The sequence below is a fragment of the Curcuma longa genome, unplaced genomic scaffold (assembly GCF_044706935.1).
Source record: "Curcuma longa cultivar G26 ecotype Majalengka, Jawa Barat unplaced genomic scaffold, ITB_CL_G26_1.1 utg2646_np1212_2152390_RagTag, whole genome shotgun sequence".
Lineage (NCBI taxonomy): Eukaryota > Viridiplantae > Streptophyta > Magnoliopsida > Zingiberales > Zingiberaceae > Curcuma > Curcuma longa.
The window spans coordinates 1,189,073-1,203,959 of NW_027435599.1; the positions used below are offsets into that span (position 1 = coordinate 1,189,073).

Consider the following 14,887-nt stretch of genomic DNA (forward strand, 5'->3'; position numbering starts at 1 on the left):
TATATAAATAAAAGTTTTTTGGGGGAAAAAAAATTACTATTAATAAATAAAAGTGCCCTTTTTGGGGATAAAATATATATTGATTGAATATATAATTGACATATAATACGATTAACTTAATAAAATATAAATTATTATACTAAATGGATAATATGTTCGGTAAACAAAGAGGAGTTTAAAAATTTTAAAATTTGTACTTTTACAAAAAGGTAAACTTTGAGGGGGGATATAAAATATTCCCTAAAAAGATACATCCTCCCTAAATCATGCCACAATCTAAATCATTTGAATTGAAAGGGAATTTAAAAATCAATATTTTTTTATTGAAAAACGAGATCATATTTTAGGAAATTTTCAATAAAGGTAAAATTAAAGTCAATCAGTAATAATTAATATACTTGGTAATTGTAATATGAAAATATTTTTCTATAAATAATAATAATCCTAAACATGGTATAATTTTATTATTAGTTTTAAATTAAAAAAAATTATTTTATATCCAATTAAAAAAATAAAACAAATATTTTGTGCTTCAAAATTTTCCATTAGAACGCGTTGATGCTGACCACGTGCGTTCTCCTCCCATGCAAATGTTAATTCCTCACAGCTAATCTCCAACGCACCAATCTCGCCTCCACCCTTGTCCTCGCCGCGTTAACCCAACGGTTGTCGCACCCCGGACACAGTTTGGATGCTGAACTTTAGTTGATCACTGGGGTCCACTGTGTGTCCTACAAAGGATGGCAAATAGAGTACGGACGCGTCAGCATGCTGTTGCGTACTCTGGTTCGATATGCACACCCACACGCAAGCTTCCCACGCGTTTGCTATGAGCTACGAGATTGAAGAACAGTTGTCCTACCTCAGACACATTCACACGCATATAATGGATTAAAGCACCGGGCCCTCGCCGAGGCCCACAGATGATAACAAATTGGAAACTTACAGGTCACGAAATCACTGAGTATTCTGGTTCGACGCGAACACGCGATCCGTCGCCCCGGACAGGGCAATTCCTACGCCGGTGCCTTACGCTTCGAGAATCTTCTTCGTTTGACGAATGAGAGCTTGCCATGTCAACGCGTAGACAGCTTCTGCCTTTGGGGCGCACGTGTCCAGCTGTCCTATTTGAAACGGTGGTCTCACGCTGTTTCGAGTCCGAAGCAGCACGTCGGATTCGCGCAGATTAGTTCCGTTCGGCTCGCCTTCCTCGTCGCTTTGAGAAAATATTTTTCTTTCACTGTCTTTTTCCTTTTAATTTAATTTCTTTAAAAAGGCCGCTCCTTTCGCTCAAATCTCTCCTCTCTGTCTTCGTCACTCTTCCGCATCGCCGTCGCCGAACCCTAGCAGGCGCTCCTCTCCGGTGGCCAGGGGCCCTCCGGCCGACAGCCCATCTCGCTTCCTGCGCTGGTTCCTCTTCTTCCTTTGACCACGTCGCGCCTCTCGGCGCGGTACTTCGTAAGTGAGACGCTTTCTTAAGAAAGAGACAACGCTGAAGGGTTCAACAGCGGTGTTCGGTGGAGAATCGGTCGGGTCTGTTGTCCAACCTCCCGATCTTTGACGAGTCTGGTGTTACTCCCCTGTGGTGTTCTCTCTCGCTTTAAGAAAAACCATCATGTGCTTCATCGCTCTCGTTGAACTCTGAGGTAGGCGATCTAACCGGTGGTCATCTTCTTTTGAACTGCTTAGGTTTCTGCTCTTCCGCATTTTCCCGATCTTGTTCCGAACGTCTTCTCTCTGTTATTCTTTATGATTTGGGGATTTTTTTCGTTACACGAAACATTAAAGGGCTGTCGACTCTTTCAGATGTCATCTTGCTATTTATTTTTCGGTAAAGCTAAGATTTTTATGCTCTAACACTTGTTAAATCAGGAAGATTTTGTGGTTCTTGTTATAGAAGCGACAATTTTTATTTTTGCTGTTCCATGTCTCTATCTGTAATTTCTGAAGGTCGATCTCTACAAGTGATACGAGATGTCTTCAAACAATGTTCTTAGAGTAAGTCAATCTGTGCGGCTTGCTTCATCATCTGATCCGCAGCAGGGCGATGGCAGACCACCGCTTGGAGCCCCCACTGTCAAATTTGCCCGTCGAACTTCATCGGGCCGCTACGTTAGCTACTCCAGAGATGACCTTGATAGTGATTTCGGAAGCGGTGATTTTGACAAGGAGTTTACTAATTATCATGTGCACATTCCCCCCACTCCTGACAATCAACCGATGGATCCAGTCATTTCTGCAAAGGTTGAAGAACAATACGTCTCAAATTCACTGTTTACTGGTGGATGCAATAGCGTCACGCGTGCACATCTGATGGACAAAGTGATTGAATCTGAGACAAGCCATCCTCAGATGGCTGGTGCCAAGGGCTCTTCTTGTGCAATGCCTGGATGTGATTCAAAGGTCATGAGCGATGAGCGTGGGGTCGATATCCTTCCCTGTGAATGTGACTTCAAAATATGCGGTGAGTGTTTTTCAGATGCAGTGAAGGTTGGTGGTGGGATCTGTCCAGGATGCAAAGAACCATATAAAACCACTGAATTGGAGGAGATGGTCAACAATAATTTAGAAGGGCGGCCGCTCCAGTTGCCTGCTCCTCTCGGGATGTCAAAGATGGAAAGAAGGCTTTCGATAATGAGATCACAGAAGTTGACTAGGAGCCAGACTTCTGATTGGGATCATAACCGCTGGCTCTTCGAGACAAAAGGGACCTATGGCTATGGCAATGCAATTTGGCCTACAGAAAATACAGGGGATGGAGAAAATGGGCAGCCCAGCGAGCTAACACACAAACCATGGCGGCCGCTTACTCGAAAATTAAAGATCCCAGCTGCAATTTTGAGCCCTTACCGGTAATAATTATGACTTTCTTATCCTTTTCTTTGGCATACATTGTGAATTATTCTTGCAGTCCAGTTTGCTAGGTATGCAATTAGGATTGACAAATATGCAGTTAGAATTTTGCTCAAAAGTTGCCTCAAGTTGAAATGTGCTCGATTCTTGTTTGTCTAGATTAGTCACTTTGATTTTGGCATTGTTTTTGTACTAAATCTCTATATGCTGTGGTGATACAGTTTGTATGCTTGTCTCTTGTGTATGAGACCATATATCCTCCAAGTAGGCAATCATCAGATTCACTAAACTTTTTGATCCTTGCATTTGAGATTTTTTTTTTGCTTTCTGAGGGAAAAAAATTGATTATACTTTTTTGTTTTCAGTCTCCTCATCTTCGTCCGCATGGTTGCTCTTGGGCTGTTTCTTGCTTGGAGAATAAGGCACAAAAATGAGGATGCTATTTGGTTATGGGGGATGTCAGTTGTCTGTGAGCTTTGGTTTGCATTCTCCTGGCTATTGGATCAGCTTCCAAAGTTGTCTCCTGTAAATCGAGCCACTGACCTTGCTGTCTTAAAGGAGAAGTTTGAGACTCCTACAATCAACAATCCCTCTGGAAAATCTGATCTTCCAGGCATCGACGTGTTTGTTTCCACAGCCGATCCAGAGAAAGAACCTCCACTTGTGACTGCAAATACCATACTTTCCATCCTCGCTGCTGACTATCCTGTCGAAAAGCTATCTTGTTATGTCTCCGATGATGGTGGTGCCCTTTTGACCTTCGAGGCCATGGCTGAGGCTGCTAGCTTTGCCAATCTTTGGGTTCCTTTCTGCAGGAAACATGGCATTGAGCCAAGAAATCCAGAAAGCTATTTTAATTTGAAGAAGGACCCCTACAAGAACAAGGTACGACCAGACTTCGTCAAGGACCGGAGACGGGTAAAGAGAGAGTATGATGAATTCAAAGTTCGGATCAATGGTTTGCCCGAATCAATCAGACGTCGATCTGATGCATACCATGCACGTGAAGAGATGAAGGCAATGAAACGACAAAGAGAGGTTGCTAGTGATGATCCAATAGAACCCATCAAAATTCCTAAAGCTACATGGATGGCTGATGGCACCCACTGGCCTGGAACTTGGATGAATCCTTCTTCAGAGCATACTCGTGGTGATCATGCTGGAATCATTCAGGTAATTTGTTGGTCAGTAAATTATATTTTCCCCTACCATCTGTGTTCTTAGCTGATTTTCATGTTTTTTGCTAAATTTGTCTACTCTTGATTCCAGGTAATGTTGAAGCCTCCAAGCGATGAACCACTGTTTGGGAACAGTGAAGAGGGCAGGCCTCTGGATTTCACAGACATAGATATTCGTCTACCGATGCTGGTCTACGTCTCCCGTGAGAAGCGGCCAGGCTATGACCACAACAAAAAGGCTGGAGCCATGAATGCTCTCGTCCGTGCCTCTGCGATCATGTCTAACGGTCCTTTCATTCTCAACCTCGACTGTGACCACTACGTATATAACTCGGAGGCCCTCCGAGAGGGCATGTGCTTCATGATGGATCGTGGTGGTGATCGCCTGTGCTACGTTCAGTTTCCTCAGCGGTTTGAAGGCATCGACCCCTCTGATCGTTATGCAAACAACAATACAGTGTTCTTCGACGTCAACATGAGAGCGCTTGATGGACTGCAAGGTCCGGTTTACGTCGGAACTGGCTGCCTCTTCAGACGAATTGCTCTGTATGGCTTCGATCCTCCGCGATCCAAAGAGCATCGCGCGGGCTGCTGCAGCTGCTGCTTTCCTCGGATGCGTAAAAACCAGGCAGCCGTGGCATCTGAGGAGACACGGGCACTTCGCCTAGGAGATTACGAGGACGATGAGATGGCCATGTCTACCTTCCCTAAACAGTTTGGAAACTCATCCTTCCTTATCGATTCTATTCCAGTCGCTGAGCTCCAAGGCCGACCTCTTGCTGATCATCCTGCCGTGAAGTATGGCCGTCAACCTGGTATTCTCACTGCTCCCAGGGAACTTCTGGATGCATCCACTGTTGCTGAAGCGATCAGCGTCATTTCATGCTGGTACGAAGACAAGACCGAGTGGGGGCAGCGTGTCGGATGGATCTACGGCTCTGTAACTGAGGATGTTGTCACTGGCTACAGGATGCATAACAGAGGATGGAAGTCTGTTTATTGTGTGACCAAGCCTGATGCGTTCCGTGGGACGGCGCCGATCAACCTGACCGATCGGCTTCATCAAGTACTTCGATGGGCAACAGGCTCTGTCGAGATTTTCTTCTCCCGTAACAATGCATTGCTTGCAAGTTCAAGAATGAAGATTCTCCAGAGAGTTGCATACCTCAACGTCGGCATCTACCCGTTCACCTCCATCTTCCTGATCGTCTATTGCTTCCTGCCAGCACTCTCACTGTTCACAGGGCAGTTCATAGTGCAGACCCTCAACGTGACCTTCCTCACTTACCTGCTCCTCATCACGCTGACACTCTGCTTGCTAGCGGTTCTCGAGATCAAGTGGTCTGCCATCGAGCTCGAAGAATGGTGGCGGAATGAGCAGTTCTGGCTGATCGGAGGAACTAGTGCCCATCTCGCTGCTGTGCTCCAGGGGTTGCTGAAGGTGATCGCTGGCATTGAGATCTCATTCACTCTCACATCAAAGTCGGCAGGCGATGATGAAGACGATGAGTTTGCTGATCTCTACATCGTCAAGTGGACCTCGTTGATGATACCGCCCATCACCATCATGATGGTGAATTTGATTGCAATTGCAGTCGGAGTTAGCCGCACCATATACAGCACCATACCGGAGTGGAGCAAGTTGTTGGGTGGAGTTTTCTTCAGCTTCTGGGTGTTGGCGCACCTCTACCCGTTCGCAAAAGGACTCATGGGACGGAGAGGAAGGACGCCGACGATCGTCTTCGTGTGGTCCGGTCTCCTCGCCATCACCATATCACTACTTTGGGTTTCAATCAATCCACCATCAGGCAGTAGCTCACAGATCGGAGGCTCCTTCACTTTCCCTTGATTCCTTCTGCAAATATTTATTTTGACAATTGAATTTCGATGTTCATGAGGAAAATGAGAAGCATGTCTACTCGTATGATCGATGGTTCAGTATTATAAGTTGGACGACTGTTCGCATGCATGTCGTAGATGCTATTTGAAGACATATTTATGTTCTTTGTTACTTAGTAAATTTAAACTTCACTGCAGTTTTAGTTTATAGTCATGGTGTACCATGAAGTGTTGAGCTTTTTAATGATCTCGATCATTGCCTGTGAAGTAATAAGTCATGCTGTGCAATTCTTCTTCCTGGATCGGCTCAAAATGCACATCTTGCCGAAACGATGATGGTGAGATTGCGGAAACAAGTCCGGCATTGCTGGTGTTGCGGCAATCCACTGCCTGAAGGGGCAAGTAAGTGATGCCTCAGCTTCATCAACAAGCAGTGGACATCGGAAAATAACACGACAATGGGAATCGACTCCTCATTGTTTGTGTGCATGGTCTCAATTCGGACAGCATCATTGAAGTAGCAGTGAGCCATTTGAGCTATGGAGTCAGATGTTGATCCTGCAGTTGCTACTCTCAATCTGCACTGCATTGTAAAAAGCAGTGTGGGTCTTGAGCATTTTGATTGAAGGTTGAGTACATGAAAAGGCTTTCGCGATGACAAGAATCTCTCTTTGTGAACGAACACATTGAGCCTTGCTCGGCGGAGAAGGCTTCAGTTCATGATTGTGCTCCATTACAAGTTTTAAAACCATCCAAATGTCGATCCCTTTTCTGATAGAGCTTGAATCTGTTCCCTCTTCTTGTCAACGTTACTACTACACCTTGTTGATGAGCGACAGACGAGAAAACTCTTCTATTTTTTATGTATTTTTATAATGAGACCTCAGTTGTTGAGATGGCCGAGTTGGTCTAAGGCGCCAGATTAAGGTTCTGGTCCGAAAGGGCGTGGGTTCAAATCCCACTCTCAACATTAATTGTTTTTATTTATATATGATTTTGTGCATTTTTTTTTTATTAAGTTTTTTATTTTCTTTTTGATGTAAGTGTGTGTGTTATATATGCTCATGATTTTTTTACTTTCTTGTTCTTGTTTAATTAGTTGGCACGACAAACTAATCCAAACAAAGCTTGTACTTGATGCGAGACAAGCTAACCACGCTGTAAGCTCGAGATTCAACTTGACTACAGACGAAAAAACACTTTTTCTGATAGAGCTTGAATCTGTTCCCTCTTCGTGTCACCGTTACCACTACAGACAAAAAAACTCTTCCAATTGTTTTTGTTATGTGATATTCAAAGTTGAGATGGCCGAGTTGGTCTAAGGCGCCAGATTAAGGTTCTGGTCCGAAAGGGCGTGGGTTCAAATCCCACTCTCAACATTAATTATTTTGTGCACCTTTTTTTATTGAGTTTTTAAATTTCATTTTTGATGTAACACTATTTCTTGTTTTTTTATTGTAACTTTTATCACTGCTTTATTAAGTTTGTTCTCTCTTTTGTTTCTTTAAATATTTTCGTTCTCATCTGTTGCGTATTTTTCTTTGTTAATTTTTTCGTAAAGTACATTTTTTCTCAACGTTTTTTATTTTTATTTCCTTTTAATGTAGCAAGGTTCATTATTCAATGAACTTGCTCTACCTTGGCAAGTCGAGACCAAGTTGATCAGGTAGGGGATCCATTTAACCAATATTCAGTTTTGATTCTTGCCTCCCATTGAAAATAGCCAGTAATATCCTTATTTTTTAACAAATCAAATTAAAAAAGATAGAGAATATTATATCCATTTTAATTTTAAAATAATCATAATTCTAGATCATTTTCATCCAAATTAATTTCTAATTCCTCTCGTAGGCCCTGATTCAATCACAGCTTACGATCCATTGCCATGCTTATACGACAAGAAGAAAAAGGTTTCAGAATAAATTACAAACCACATTCATCTATGTAGAAATTATGGAAATATGATAAAACAAATACAAAGCCAACCGATTGATTATTCAGCTTTGCTTAAGCCTCACCTTTCACTTTGTTGAAGATCATGGCCATGTATTGTGCACAGTGATGTTCTTGACAAACAGTCGAATAACTTTTCCCTGATCAGAAGTTTCACAAAACTCTACGATAGAACATGAACTTCACCGAAAGAGTACTATGAGGTAAGAGGTAAAACGGCATGAAGCACATAACATCATTCGTAGCTTCCATAGCGAACGAGGTATTTGCTATTGTTGAGGGAAAGCAAGCTTACATGTTTGTTTGAGATTCATACCTTGTCGATGAAGTAATCTTTAGGTTGGCATGTACTCGAATTGAATCTTCAGTAACCAATGCTCCGCTCGGAAGCCAAAGCCTTAGTTGCAAAACACAAACACCTGCAAAAATGATTAGAACACTATGATGAGAGAATATATATTAGCCGTATCGATTCCTCGATCATGCTTAATAAGCGAACACTTCGCAAGGGAATATTTAAAGCTAAAATGGTTGCTTTTGGCTAACTCAACAAGTTGAGAGATGCACAAGGCAAGCATGGTATTGTTCTTGGGGAAACAAGAAAGCAATCAATGTCTTAAAAGATCACATTTAGCAAGAAAACCTATTACTCGGCAAAGAAGATACCAAACTTTCCACATTGCCTTGGACAAGAACCCCAGCACAGGGATGAAGCCACCAACTGACCTCATACCATGGGTAACAGACATCATAAGAACACAAATCGCGGTCGCAGCATTTCTTCTCCCCAATGCTGTTGATCAGGGCTCATAATGCGACCACGGCTGATTACCAAGGAGGGCCAGCAGACCCATTTCTTGATCTGGACACTTGCAGTTCTGTGTGCCATCCTTACTATAGCTGTTATCATCGCAGGCATAGCGGTGTTCGTAGTGTACATGGTCTACCAACCAAAGATGCCCTTCATCAGGGTGGCCTATGCACATCTCGACCAGCTCAACTATGATCAATTAGGGTTGCTCGAGATAGAGATAACCATAAATTTGGAGGCAGTGAATGATAACAACAAGGCCCACACCAGCTTCTCCGCCCTGATGTTCCGTCTCCAGTTCCATGACATTGATGTTGCAGTGCTGAAGTCCAACTCACTCGAGGTTCCTAAGAACAGCTCCCGCCCGCTCAATTATCACTTTCAATCGTTACCAATACCACTGAACCAGGGTGCAATGGAGGCCATGGACAAGGCATTGAGGCGAGAAATCGTGCCGTTTGATCTCAAAGGGCAAGCAAAAACCAGGTGGAAGGTGGGCATCTTTGTCTCTGTGAGGTTCTGGACACACATCTCTTGCCAACTCCATTTCTTCCAGTCAAATGGTAGTACAGTTGAGTCAGGTTGCAGCTCCACATCCCATTGATTGCCATCGAATCAGATTGAATCCATTTCCCCTAAACAACTCCATTTCACATAAATTTACGAAATCTGTATGTTAATAGAGCAATCTAGATCTTGCTTTGTGATAGTTAAACAGAGATGCATAGAATGTAGCTAATAATGGAATAAGAACAGAAATCTTGTGAATTCGTCAATAAGAACACAAACCTTGTTCTTCATGTTTTTGCCTCTATTTTCCCTCAACAGCATCTTCTCCATTTCCCTTTAGTTTACGAAATCTGTATGTTACAAGAGCAATCTAGATCTTGCTTTGTGATAGTTAAACAGAGATGCATAGAATGTGGCTACAAAATCTGTATGTTACTTGAGCAATCTAGGTTTTGCTTAGTGATAGTTAAACAGAGATGCATAGAATGTCGCTAATAATGGAATAAGAACAGAAATCTTGTGACTTCATCAATAAGAACACAAACCTTGTTCTTGTTTTTGCCTCTATTTTCCCTCAACAACATCTTCTCCATTTCCCTTAAGTTTACGAAATCTGTACGTTACTAGAGCAATCTAGGTTTTGCTTAGTGATAGTTAAACAGAGATGCATAGCATGTGGCTAATAATGGAATAAGAACACAAATCTAGTGAATTCATGGTTGAGGATAAGATACCCACCTTGTTTTCGAGTCAAAAGCACCAAAAAGACCCCCTTTCTTCAGCTCCTTCTACCTTTACCAGCTAGGGTTCGCTCTCTTGTTCATAGTTGCTCAAAATCCAGCCGAAAGCGAACGCATCGCCAAAAGAGCAAGTAGGAGAAAGAAAAGAGGCAAGCAAGATGATCGTCACAGTTTCGTTCTATAGTTGACTCTAATTTCAAGAAGAAACAGTTTATCCACAGAATGAGCTCCGCGAATCCAGAAGTAGATCGCAATCGGTGCTGGCGCCCCGCCAATGCCTTCTCCGGCGAGAAAAGCCTCGAACAAGATAAACTTTCATTTTGGCCCTAATTTTTTGCCACGTTCATAAAATACTCTGAGGAATTGTTTACGTCGTGTTATTAACAAAATATAGGAAATGAAGTAAATTTACGAAAAAACCCCGAAGTTTTGCTTTATCTCAAGATGCATCCTACATTATGAATGCCCAAAAGGTATTATTTATTAGAAGAAAATAAAAAAAGCGTCCTTTTTTTTATTATGAATGTACCTCTTTAGTTAAAACTACTTTAAGCAAAAAAATTAATTATACTTTAAAAAAATTGTATCTCTAAAATAAAATAGTCGTGTAATTTTGATCAAGATAATTTTAAAGTGATCAATTTTAATCAAAATTAATTATGCTCTCGAAGATATAATGTGATGGTAAAAGATGAAATAGATATATCATTCCTACTACTGAATTTAATCTAACTTTAAAAATCTCACGTTTAAAAATTTAAATTTCATCTAATAAGGAGTTTGAAAATTTTACAACATTGAACTGTCAGGATCCACGTGTCCTAATTTGAATCATCAAAAAATAATAATAATAAAATTGCTTTTAAAATGAAATGCAAGTGAGATTTCTAGTATCAATTATTAATAGAGTACTATTTTAATAATTTTTTAATATTAGACAGACAACTTCCATTACTAATTTCATCTATTAAATAATCATGAAGTATTTATGTAAACTCAGAGTTAATCTTCAAAATATTTATCTAATTTAAATATTAATCCTTTTAGTTGTTTATTTTAATATTTTACTACGGTACCCATATAAATATATATATATATATATATATATATATATATATATATATATATATATATATATATAAATTTTCATTTAATTTTCTAGCTAATTTCATGATAAAAGATGAGATGGACTTTCTAAATAAATCTAAATCAAGGGCACATTTACATCTTTTATTTGAAAAATGTTCCAGTTGAGAACTGCTTCGGAACGCGTCACCGGACCTCCTCGATGGGTGGCTTTGAACAGTAGGTGAATGAGGGCGATTCGCCTGAGACCTCGCAGCAAATGATGACCAGCAACAGCTTCAGGGATAACCTGCACCCACTTGTTCGAGGAGGAAGGAGATGAGCAGTACTTTTTTAACAATCGGGAGTGAATATGATAATTAAAAGTACCTTTTAATTTTCTACCTAATTTCATGTGATGGTAAAAGATGAGATGAACTTTCTAAACAAATCTAAATCAGGCACATCACACCACACATAAGGAGTTTGAAAAATTTAATGCTAGATCGTCTACCTCCATTACCCTGATGGTCAATAGAAATTTCTGTAAGATCAAACCGATCACTTTCAAAATTAATCAGATTGTAAGAATTGAATACATGAATTACTAAAAAAAAATAAATCCTTTATGTTCAAGAATAACTTTCCTATCTTGCCCTTACAAGTATAGTGCAATAGGGAACAAAAGAGGATTGAATCATAAGGGACAAAAATCTGGATTATCAAAATACATAAATAACATTTAATTTACATTTATATCAAATCCCAGTTAAAAGAATACAATTCAATAAGACTGGAAAAAAATAGAATAGATGCACCTTTCAATTCTGTTCAAGCATGATAAAAACAATTTGTGTGATTAGCCATAAGACAAAGAAAAGCAAGAATTGATCTTTGAGTCCATGAATCTGAAACAGAGGAATCTTAAATGATGACACCATGTTCATAGTTTTCATAGTAAAAGGATCAATAAGGACATAAACCGGAGTCAATCTGGAGAAATTATTACAATTCGGACATCTCCAGTAAGCAATAATCTTAAAACAGAACAGAAAAAATGGGAGATCAAAATGGCAGCAGAATGTTACTCATGGCTTCTCTTCTTCATGACTCAGACGACTTGACGATGAAGTTCTGCCGGCTAATAGGATTCATGACGACGGGTGGTCCAGCAGTACGAGGCCATGCCTGGAACTTCTTATCAGTCTCCTCCCACCATCTCTTGTCTGAGACTGTTTTGGGGGTTGTACCTGGTTCAAAACAAAAAAGACGACGCAAGTCCATTTTGTTAAATTTCGATTGATGATCTCCAGTCTCCACCTACGGACTATGGTGTGTGATCTAACTGACCTCCAAAAATCTTTTTATCTGAAACTAGTGTATCACATACATAGGCGAAAATGCAGGTTGCAACAGAAGCTCCAATAATTTTTCCAGCTGTCATGCTTGCCTGTAGCATATATACCAGCATTTAAGTTTTTGAGCATATATACCAGCATTTAAGTTTTTGAGCACTCAAGAAAAAGGATAAAGGCCATGTAACTATGGAATTAGAAGTAGGAAAGTGAAAATTGCACAAAGGAACTATGGTTGTTAAAACTATAGTATTTTGTGCCAAAATTTTAGTCTGAAACAGAAAAATTTTTGATACTATGTTGTGCTCCCAGCACATCTCAGCACCCTTAGTATGACGAGATCAACTCATGAGTTTTAATTTCAGTCATCTTCTATTTAGCTTGTTTAAAAATTCAAGCCCACCTCAATGAAAAAGTCAAACCAAATTAAAACTTTTGAAAAACAAGTTACAAAATAATAACAAACACTTAAGTAATTATTAGTCACTAGTACCAAAATGGATGTCATGGATTCAAATGAGAGCATTGATTCTTGTAGCATCCTAGCGAGATCATTTTGATATGAGTGAAGAAAATTCACATCTATTACTTTTGAGAAAACATAGTTGTCTAGCTGATTTAGTGAATACCCAACTAACTCGAAATAAAGTGATGAGCATTGTTCCATTATTATAGACTTTAAGGTGAAAAATGAACCTAACAAGAACTATTTTACATAAAGCTCCAATGACCAATGGGCTGGCACCTAATATATAAAACCACCTTTTAAAAGCTTGTCATTTCATTTCTATAGATCTAGACTCTGCCGCTATTTGTCTAGTGTCCTATTCAACTCAATCAAACCCAACCTTATAACCAATCAAAAATCTTACTACTTCAGACCATCTTCATCATTGGTTTCTTGCATTCGATTTAAATTAACTGCTCCCCACCCAATCTATTGATCTCATATCCCCATTTTTTGGGATTGACTACCCCCAAAGATCATATCCCATGTTTGAATTCTAAGTCTATCTATATCTTTTGTGATATCTAGATATTCTAAATCACTTACCCAAGCCAAATATATATTTTTTTTGTGATACCAAGATATTTTTTTGTGATATCTATATTTTTTAAACTTCCACAATGCTCACGCCTTATACACTAATCAAATTAACTTTTATAGCTACAGAATCTATGTAGTCTTTGAATATGTCCATGTCCTCCATGTCCGTTTTACTTATATCATCAAACATTGTAGCTAATAAAGAATTGCTCCTAGACAGTAAGTTTGTTCACCATACCAGGCAATAACATCAGCATCCAGTAAACACCAAGGCAGTAGAAAAAACTATCGTAAAAGCCAAGGGATCCAAGAGATGATACAAAAATAATTAACTGCAAGCAATATTTGTCGCACACGGGAACAAAACCCCGCAAATCTGAAAGATAACTTGTTTTTGATTGGCGCTATTGCGATCACGTAGAATTACAAAGTGACAAAAAAGAACTTATTTTCAATTCTAAGATATAGATAACCAAAAGAATAGATATATCACAAGTTGAGATGAAAATCTTCATTTATATCCACAAGAGGAAGCCATTATCTTTTTGAAAGCTTAAATGCCGATCGGCCAATCCAAAAAAAAATTGAATTAACGCGAAATAAATCCCGTATGACCACGGCAACACAATAAGCATCGAAACCCTAGATCGCCAGTCGATCGGGAAGAAGAAGAAAAACCAATCGAACAACAGAACGACGCAAAAACAGAAACATAATAGAAGAAAAACTCACGAGAGAATTGGATCGGTGGTTCTACTCTCCTCTTCGAGATTGCTACGCTGTGGATCCGGCGGCGCTGAATTCGGCGAAATGCGTCCCTGATTTCTGAAGCGGGGAGGAAAACGCTTAAATAGAGGAATGGATTAATAGCAGAAAAAAAGGGAATGCCTAGAAATAGCCAGAGATCGGTTCGAACCGGTGCGGGAAGGTGACGAAATTATTCGGTTTAGAGTTCACAGCGGTTCGACTTTTGAAGTTTTCGTACCCAACCGGATTTTTCGAAAGTTTTAATGAGAATAGACACAGAACCGGAGTTGGATTTAGTCCAATTCATTCGGTTTAACCGGATGCCGGTCTGGATGAACCGTAGCATGACTCGTTCTGTTCGTCGAACCGGTTGTGCTTTGATCGAAAAATTTCTTTTATTTTTTTAAAAAATCATAAATTACGAAATAGTTCTAAATTAATGTATTTATAGAAATTAGCTTACCACTTACCTTTAAAAAAATTTAAAAAATAATAATTAAAACTATGTAAAAATGATTATTTTGGAATAAAATAAATGATAAAAAAAAATCAAAACACTACTAATTATCTACATTATCAAAAAGATAAAATCTAATTAGATACCCTAAATATCTCTTCATTCTAAATCGATTTAACCACAATAATATAAACTAACTATCTTAGAACACTTTTAGTCGACAAAAATAATTTTAATCAAAATTACTCCAAAATTAAAGGGACTTTGATTCAAAACTACTAGAAAGTATAGCACACAAGGAGCGATTATGGCATGATATTTTAATAATTTT

The 14,887-nt window shown here is 39.5% G+C and overlaps 3 protein-coding genes and 2 non-coding genes across 5 annotated transcripts; 4 read left to right on the top strand and 1 right to left on the bottom strand.

Moving 5' to 3' along the window:
* The first annotated feature begins 1,930 nt into the window (after positions 1-1,930).
* On the top strand, positions 1,931-6,078 carry LOC141819883 (cellulose synthase-like protein D2). The gene is made up of 3 exons (XM_074707138.1): positions 1,931-2,852; positions 3,219-4,026; positions 4,123-6,078. Exons 1-3 carry the CDS (start codon positions 1,975-1,977, stop codon positions 5,878-5,880), a joined length of 3,444 nt encoding a protein of 1,147 aa, XP_074563239.1. The 5' UTR covers positions 1,931-1,974; the 3' UTR covers positions 5,881-6,078.
* A 681-nt stretch (positions 6,079-6,759) lies between these two features.
* On the top strand, positions 6,760-6,840 carry TRNAL-AAG (transfer RNA leucine (anticodon AAG)). The gene has a single exon. It is a non-coding gene; the product is annotated as a tRNA-Leu (tRNA).
* Positions 6,841-7,168: 328 nt separating this feature from the next.
* TRNAL-AAG (transfer RNA leucine (anticodon AAG)) lies at positions 7,169-7,249 on the top strand. The gene has a single exon. It is a non-coding gene; the product is annotated as a tRNA-Leu (tRNA).
* A 1,386-nt stretch (positions 7,250-8,635) lies between these two features.
* On the top strand, positions 8,636-9,238 carry LOC141819885 (uncharacterized). The gene has a single exon (XM_074707140.1). It carries the CDS (start codon positions 8,636-8,638, stop codon positions 9,236-9,238), a length of 603 nt encoding a protein of 200 aa, XP_074563241.1.
* A 2,629-nt stretch (positions 9,239-11,867) lies between these two features.
* On the bottom strand, positions 11,868-14,204 carry LOC141819886 (uncharacterized). The gene is made up of 3 exons (XM_074707142.1): positions 14,085-14,204; positions 12,300-12,399; positions 11,868-12,199 (listed from the first exon to the last, which is right to left on the bottom strand). Exons 2-3 carry the CDS (start codon positions 12,391-12,393, stop codon positions 12,054-12,056), a joined length of 240 nt encoding a protein of 79 aa, XP_074563243.1. The 5' UTR covers positions 12,394-12,399; positions 14,085-14,204; the 3' UTR covers positions 11,868-12,053.
* Positions 14,205-14,887: the final 683 nt, after the last annotated feature.

What these genes read in the sequence shown, in the direction of transcription:
- LOC141819883 (XM_074707138.1), top strand. Translation starts at nt 1,975, where the DNA reads ATGTCTTCAAACAATGTTCTTAGAGTAAGTCAATCTGTGCGGCTTGCT. An exon ending in GCAATTTTGAGCCCTTACCG is followed by an intron (nt 2,853 to 3,218) that starts GTAATAATTATG and finishes TTTTGTTTTCAG; the next exon opens with TCTCCTCATCTTCGTCCGCA. An exon ending in ATCATGCTGGAATCATTCAG is followed by an intron (nt 4,027 to 4,122) that starts GTAATTTGTTGG and finishes TCTTGATTCCAG; the next exon opens with GTAATGTTGAAGCCTCCAAG.
- LOC141819885 (XM_074707140.1), top strand. Translation starts at nt 8,636, where the DNA reads ATGCGACCACGGCTGATTACCAAGGAGGGCCAGCAGACCCATTTCTTG.
- LOC141819886 (XM_074707142.1), bottom strand. Translation starts at nt 12,393, where the DNA reads ATGACAGCTGGAAAAATTATTGGAGCTTCTGTTGCAACCTGCATTTTC. An exon ending in AGATAAAAAGATTTTTGGAG is followed by an intron (nt 12,200 to 12,299) that starts GTCAGTTAGATC and finishes GTTTTGAACCAG; the next exon opens with GTACAACCCCCAAAACAGTC.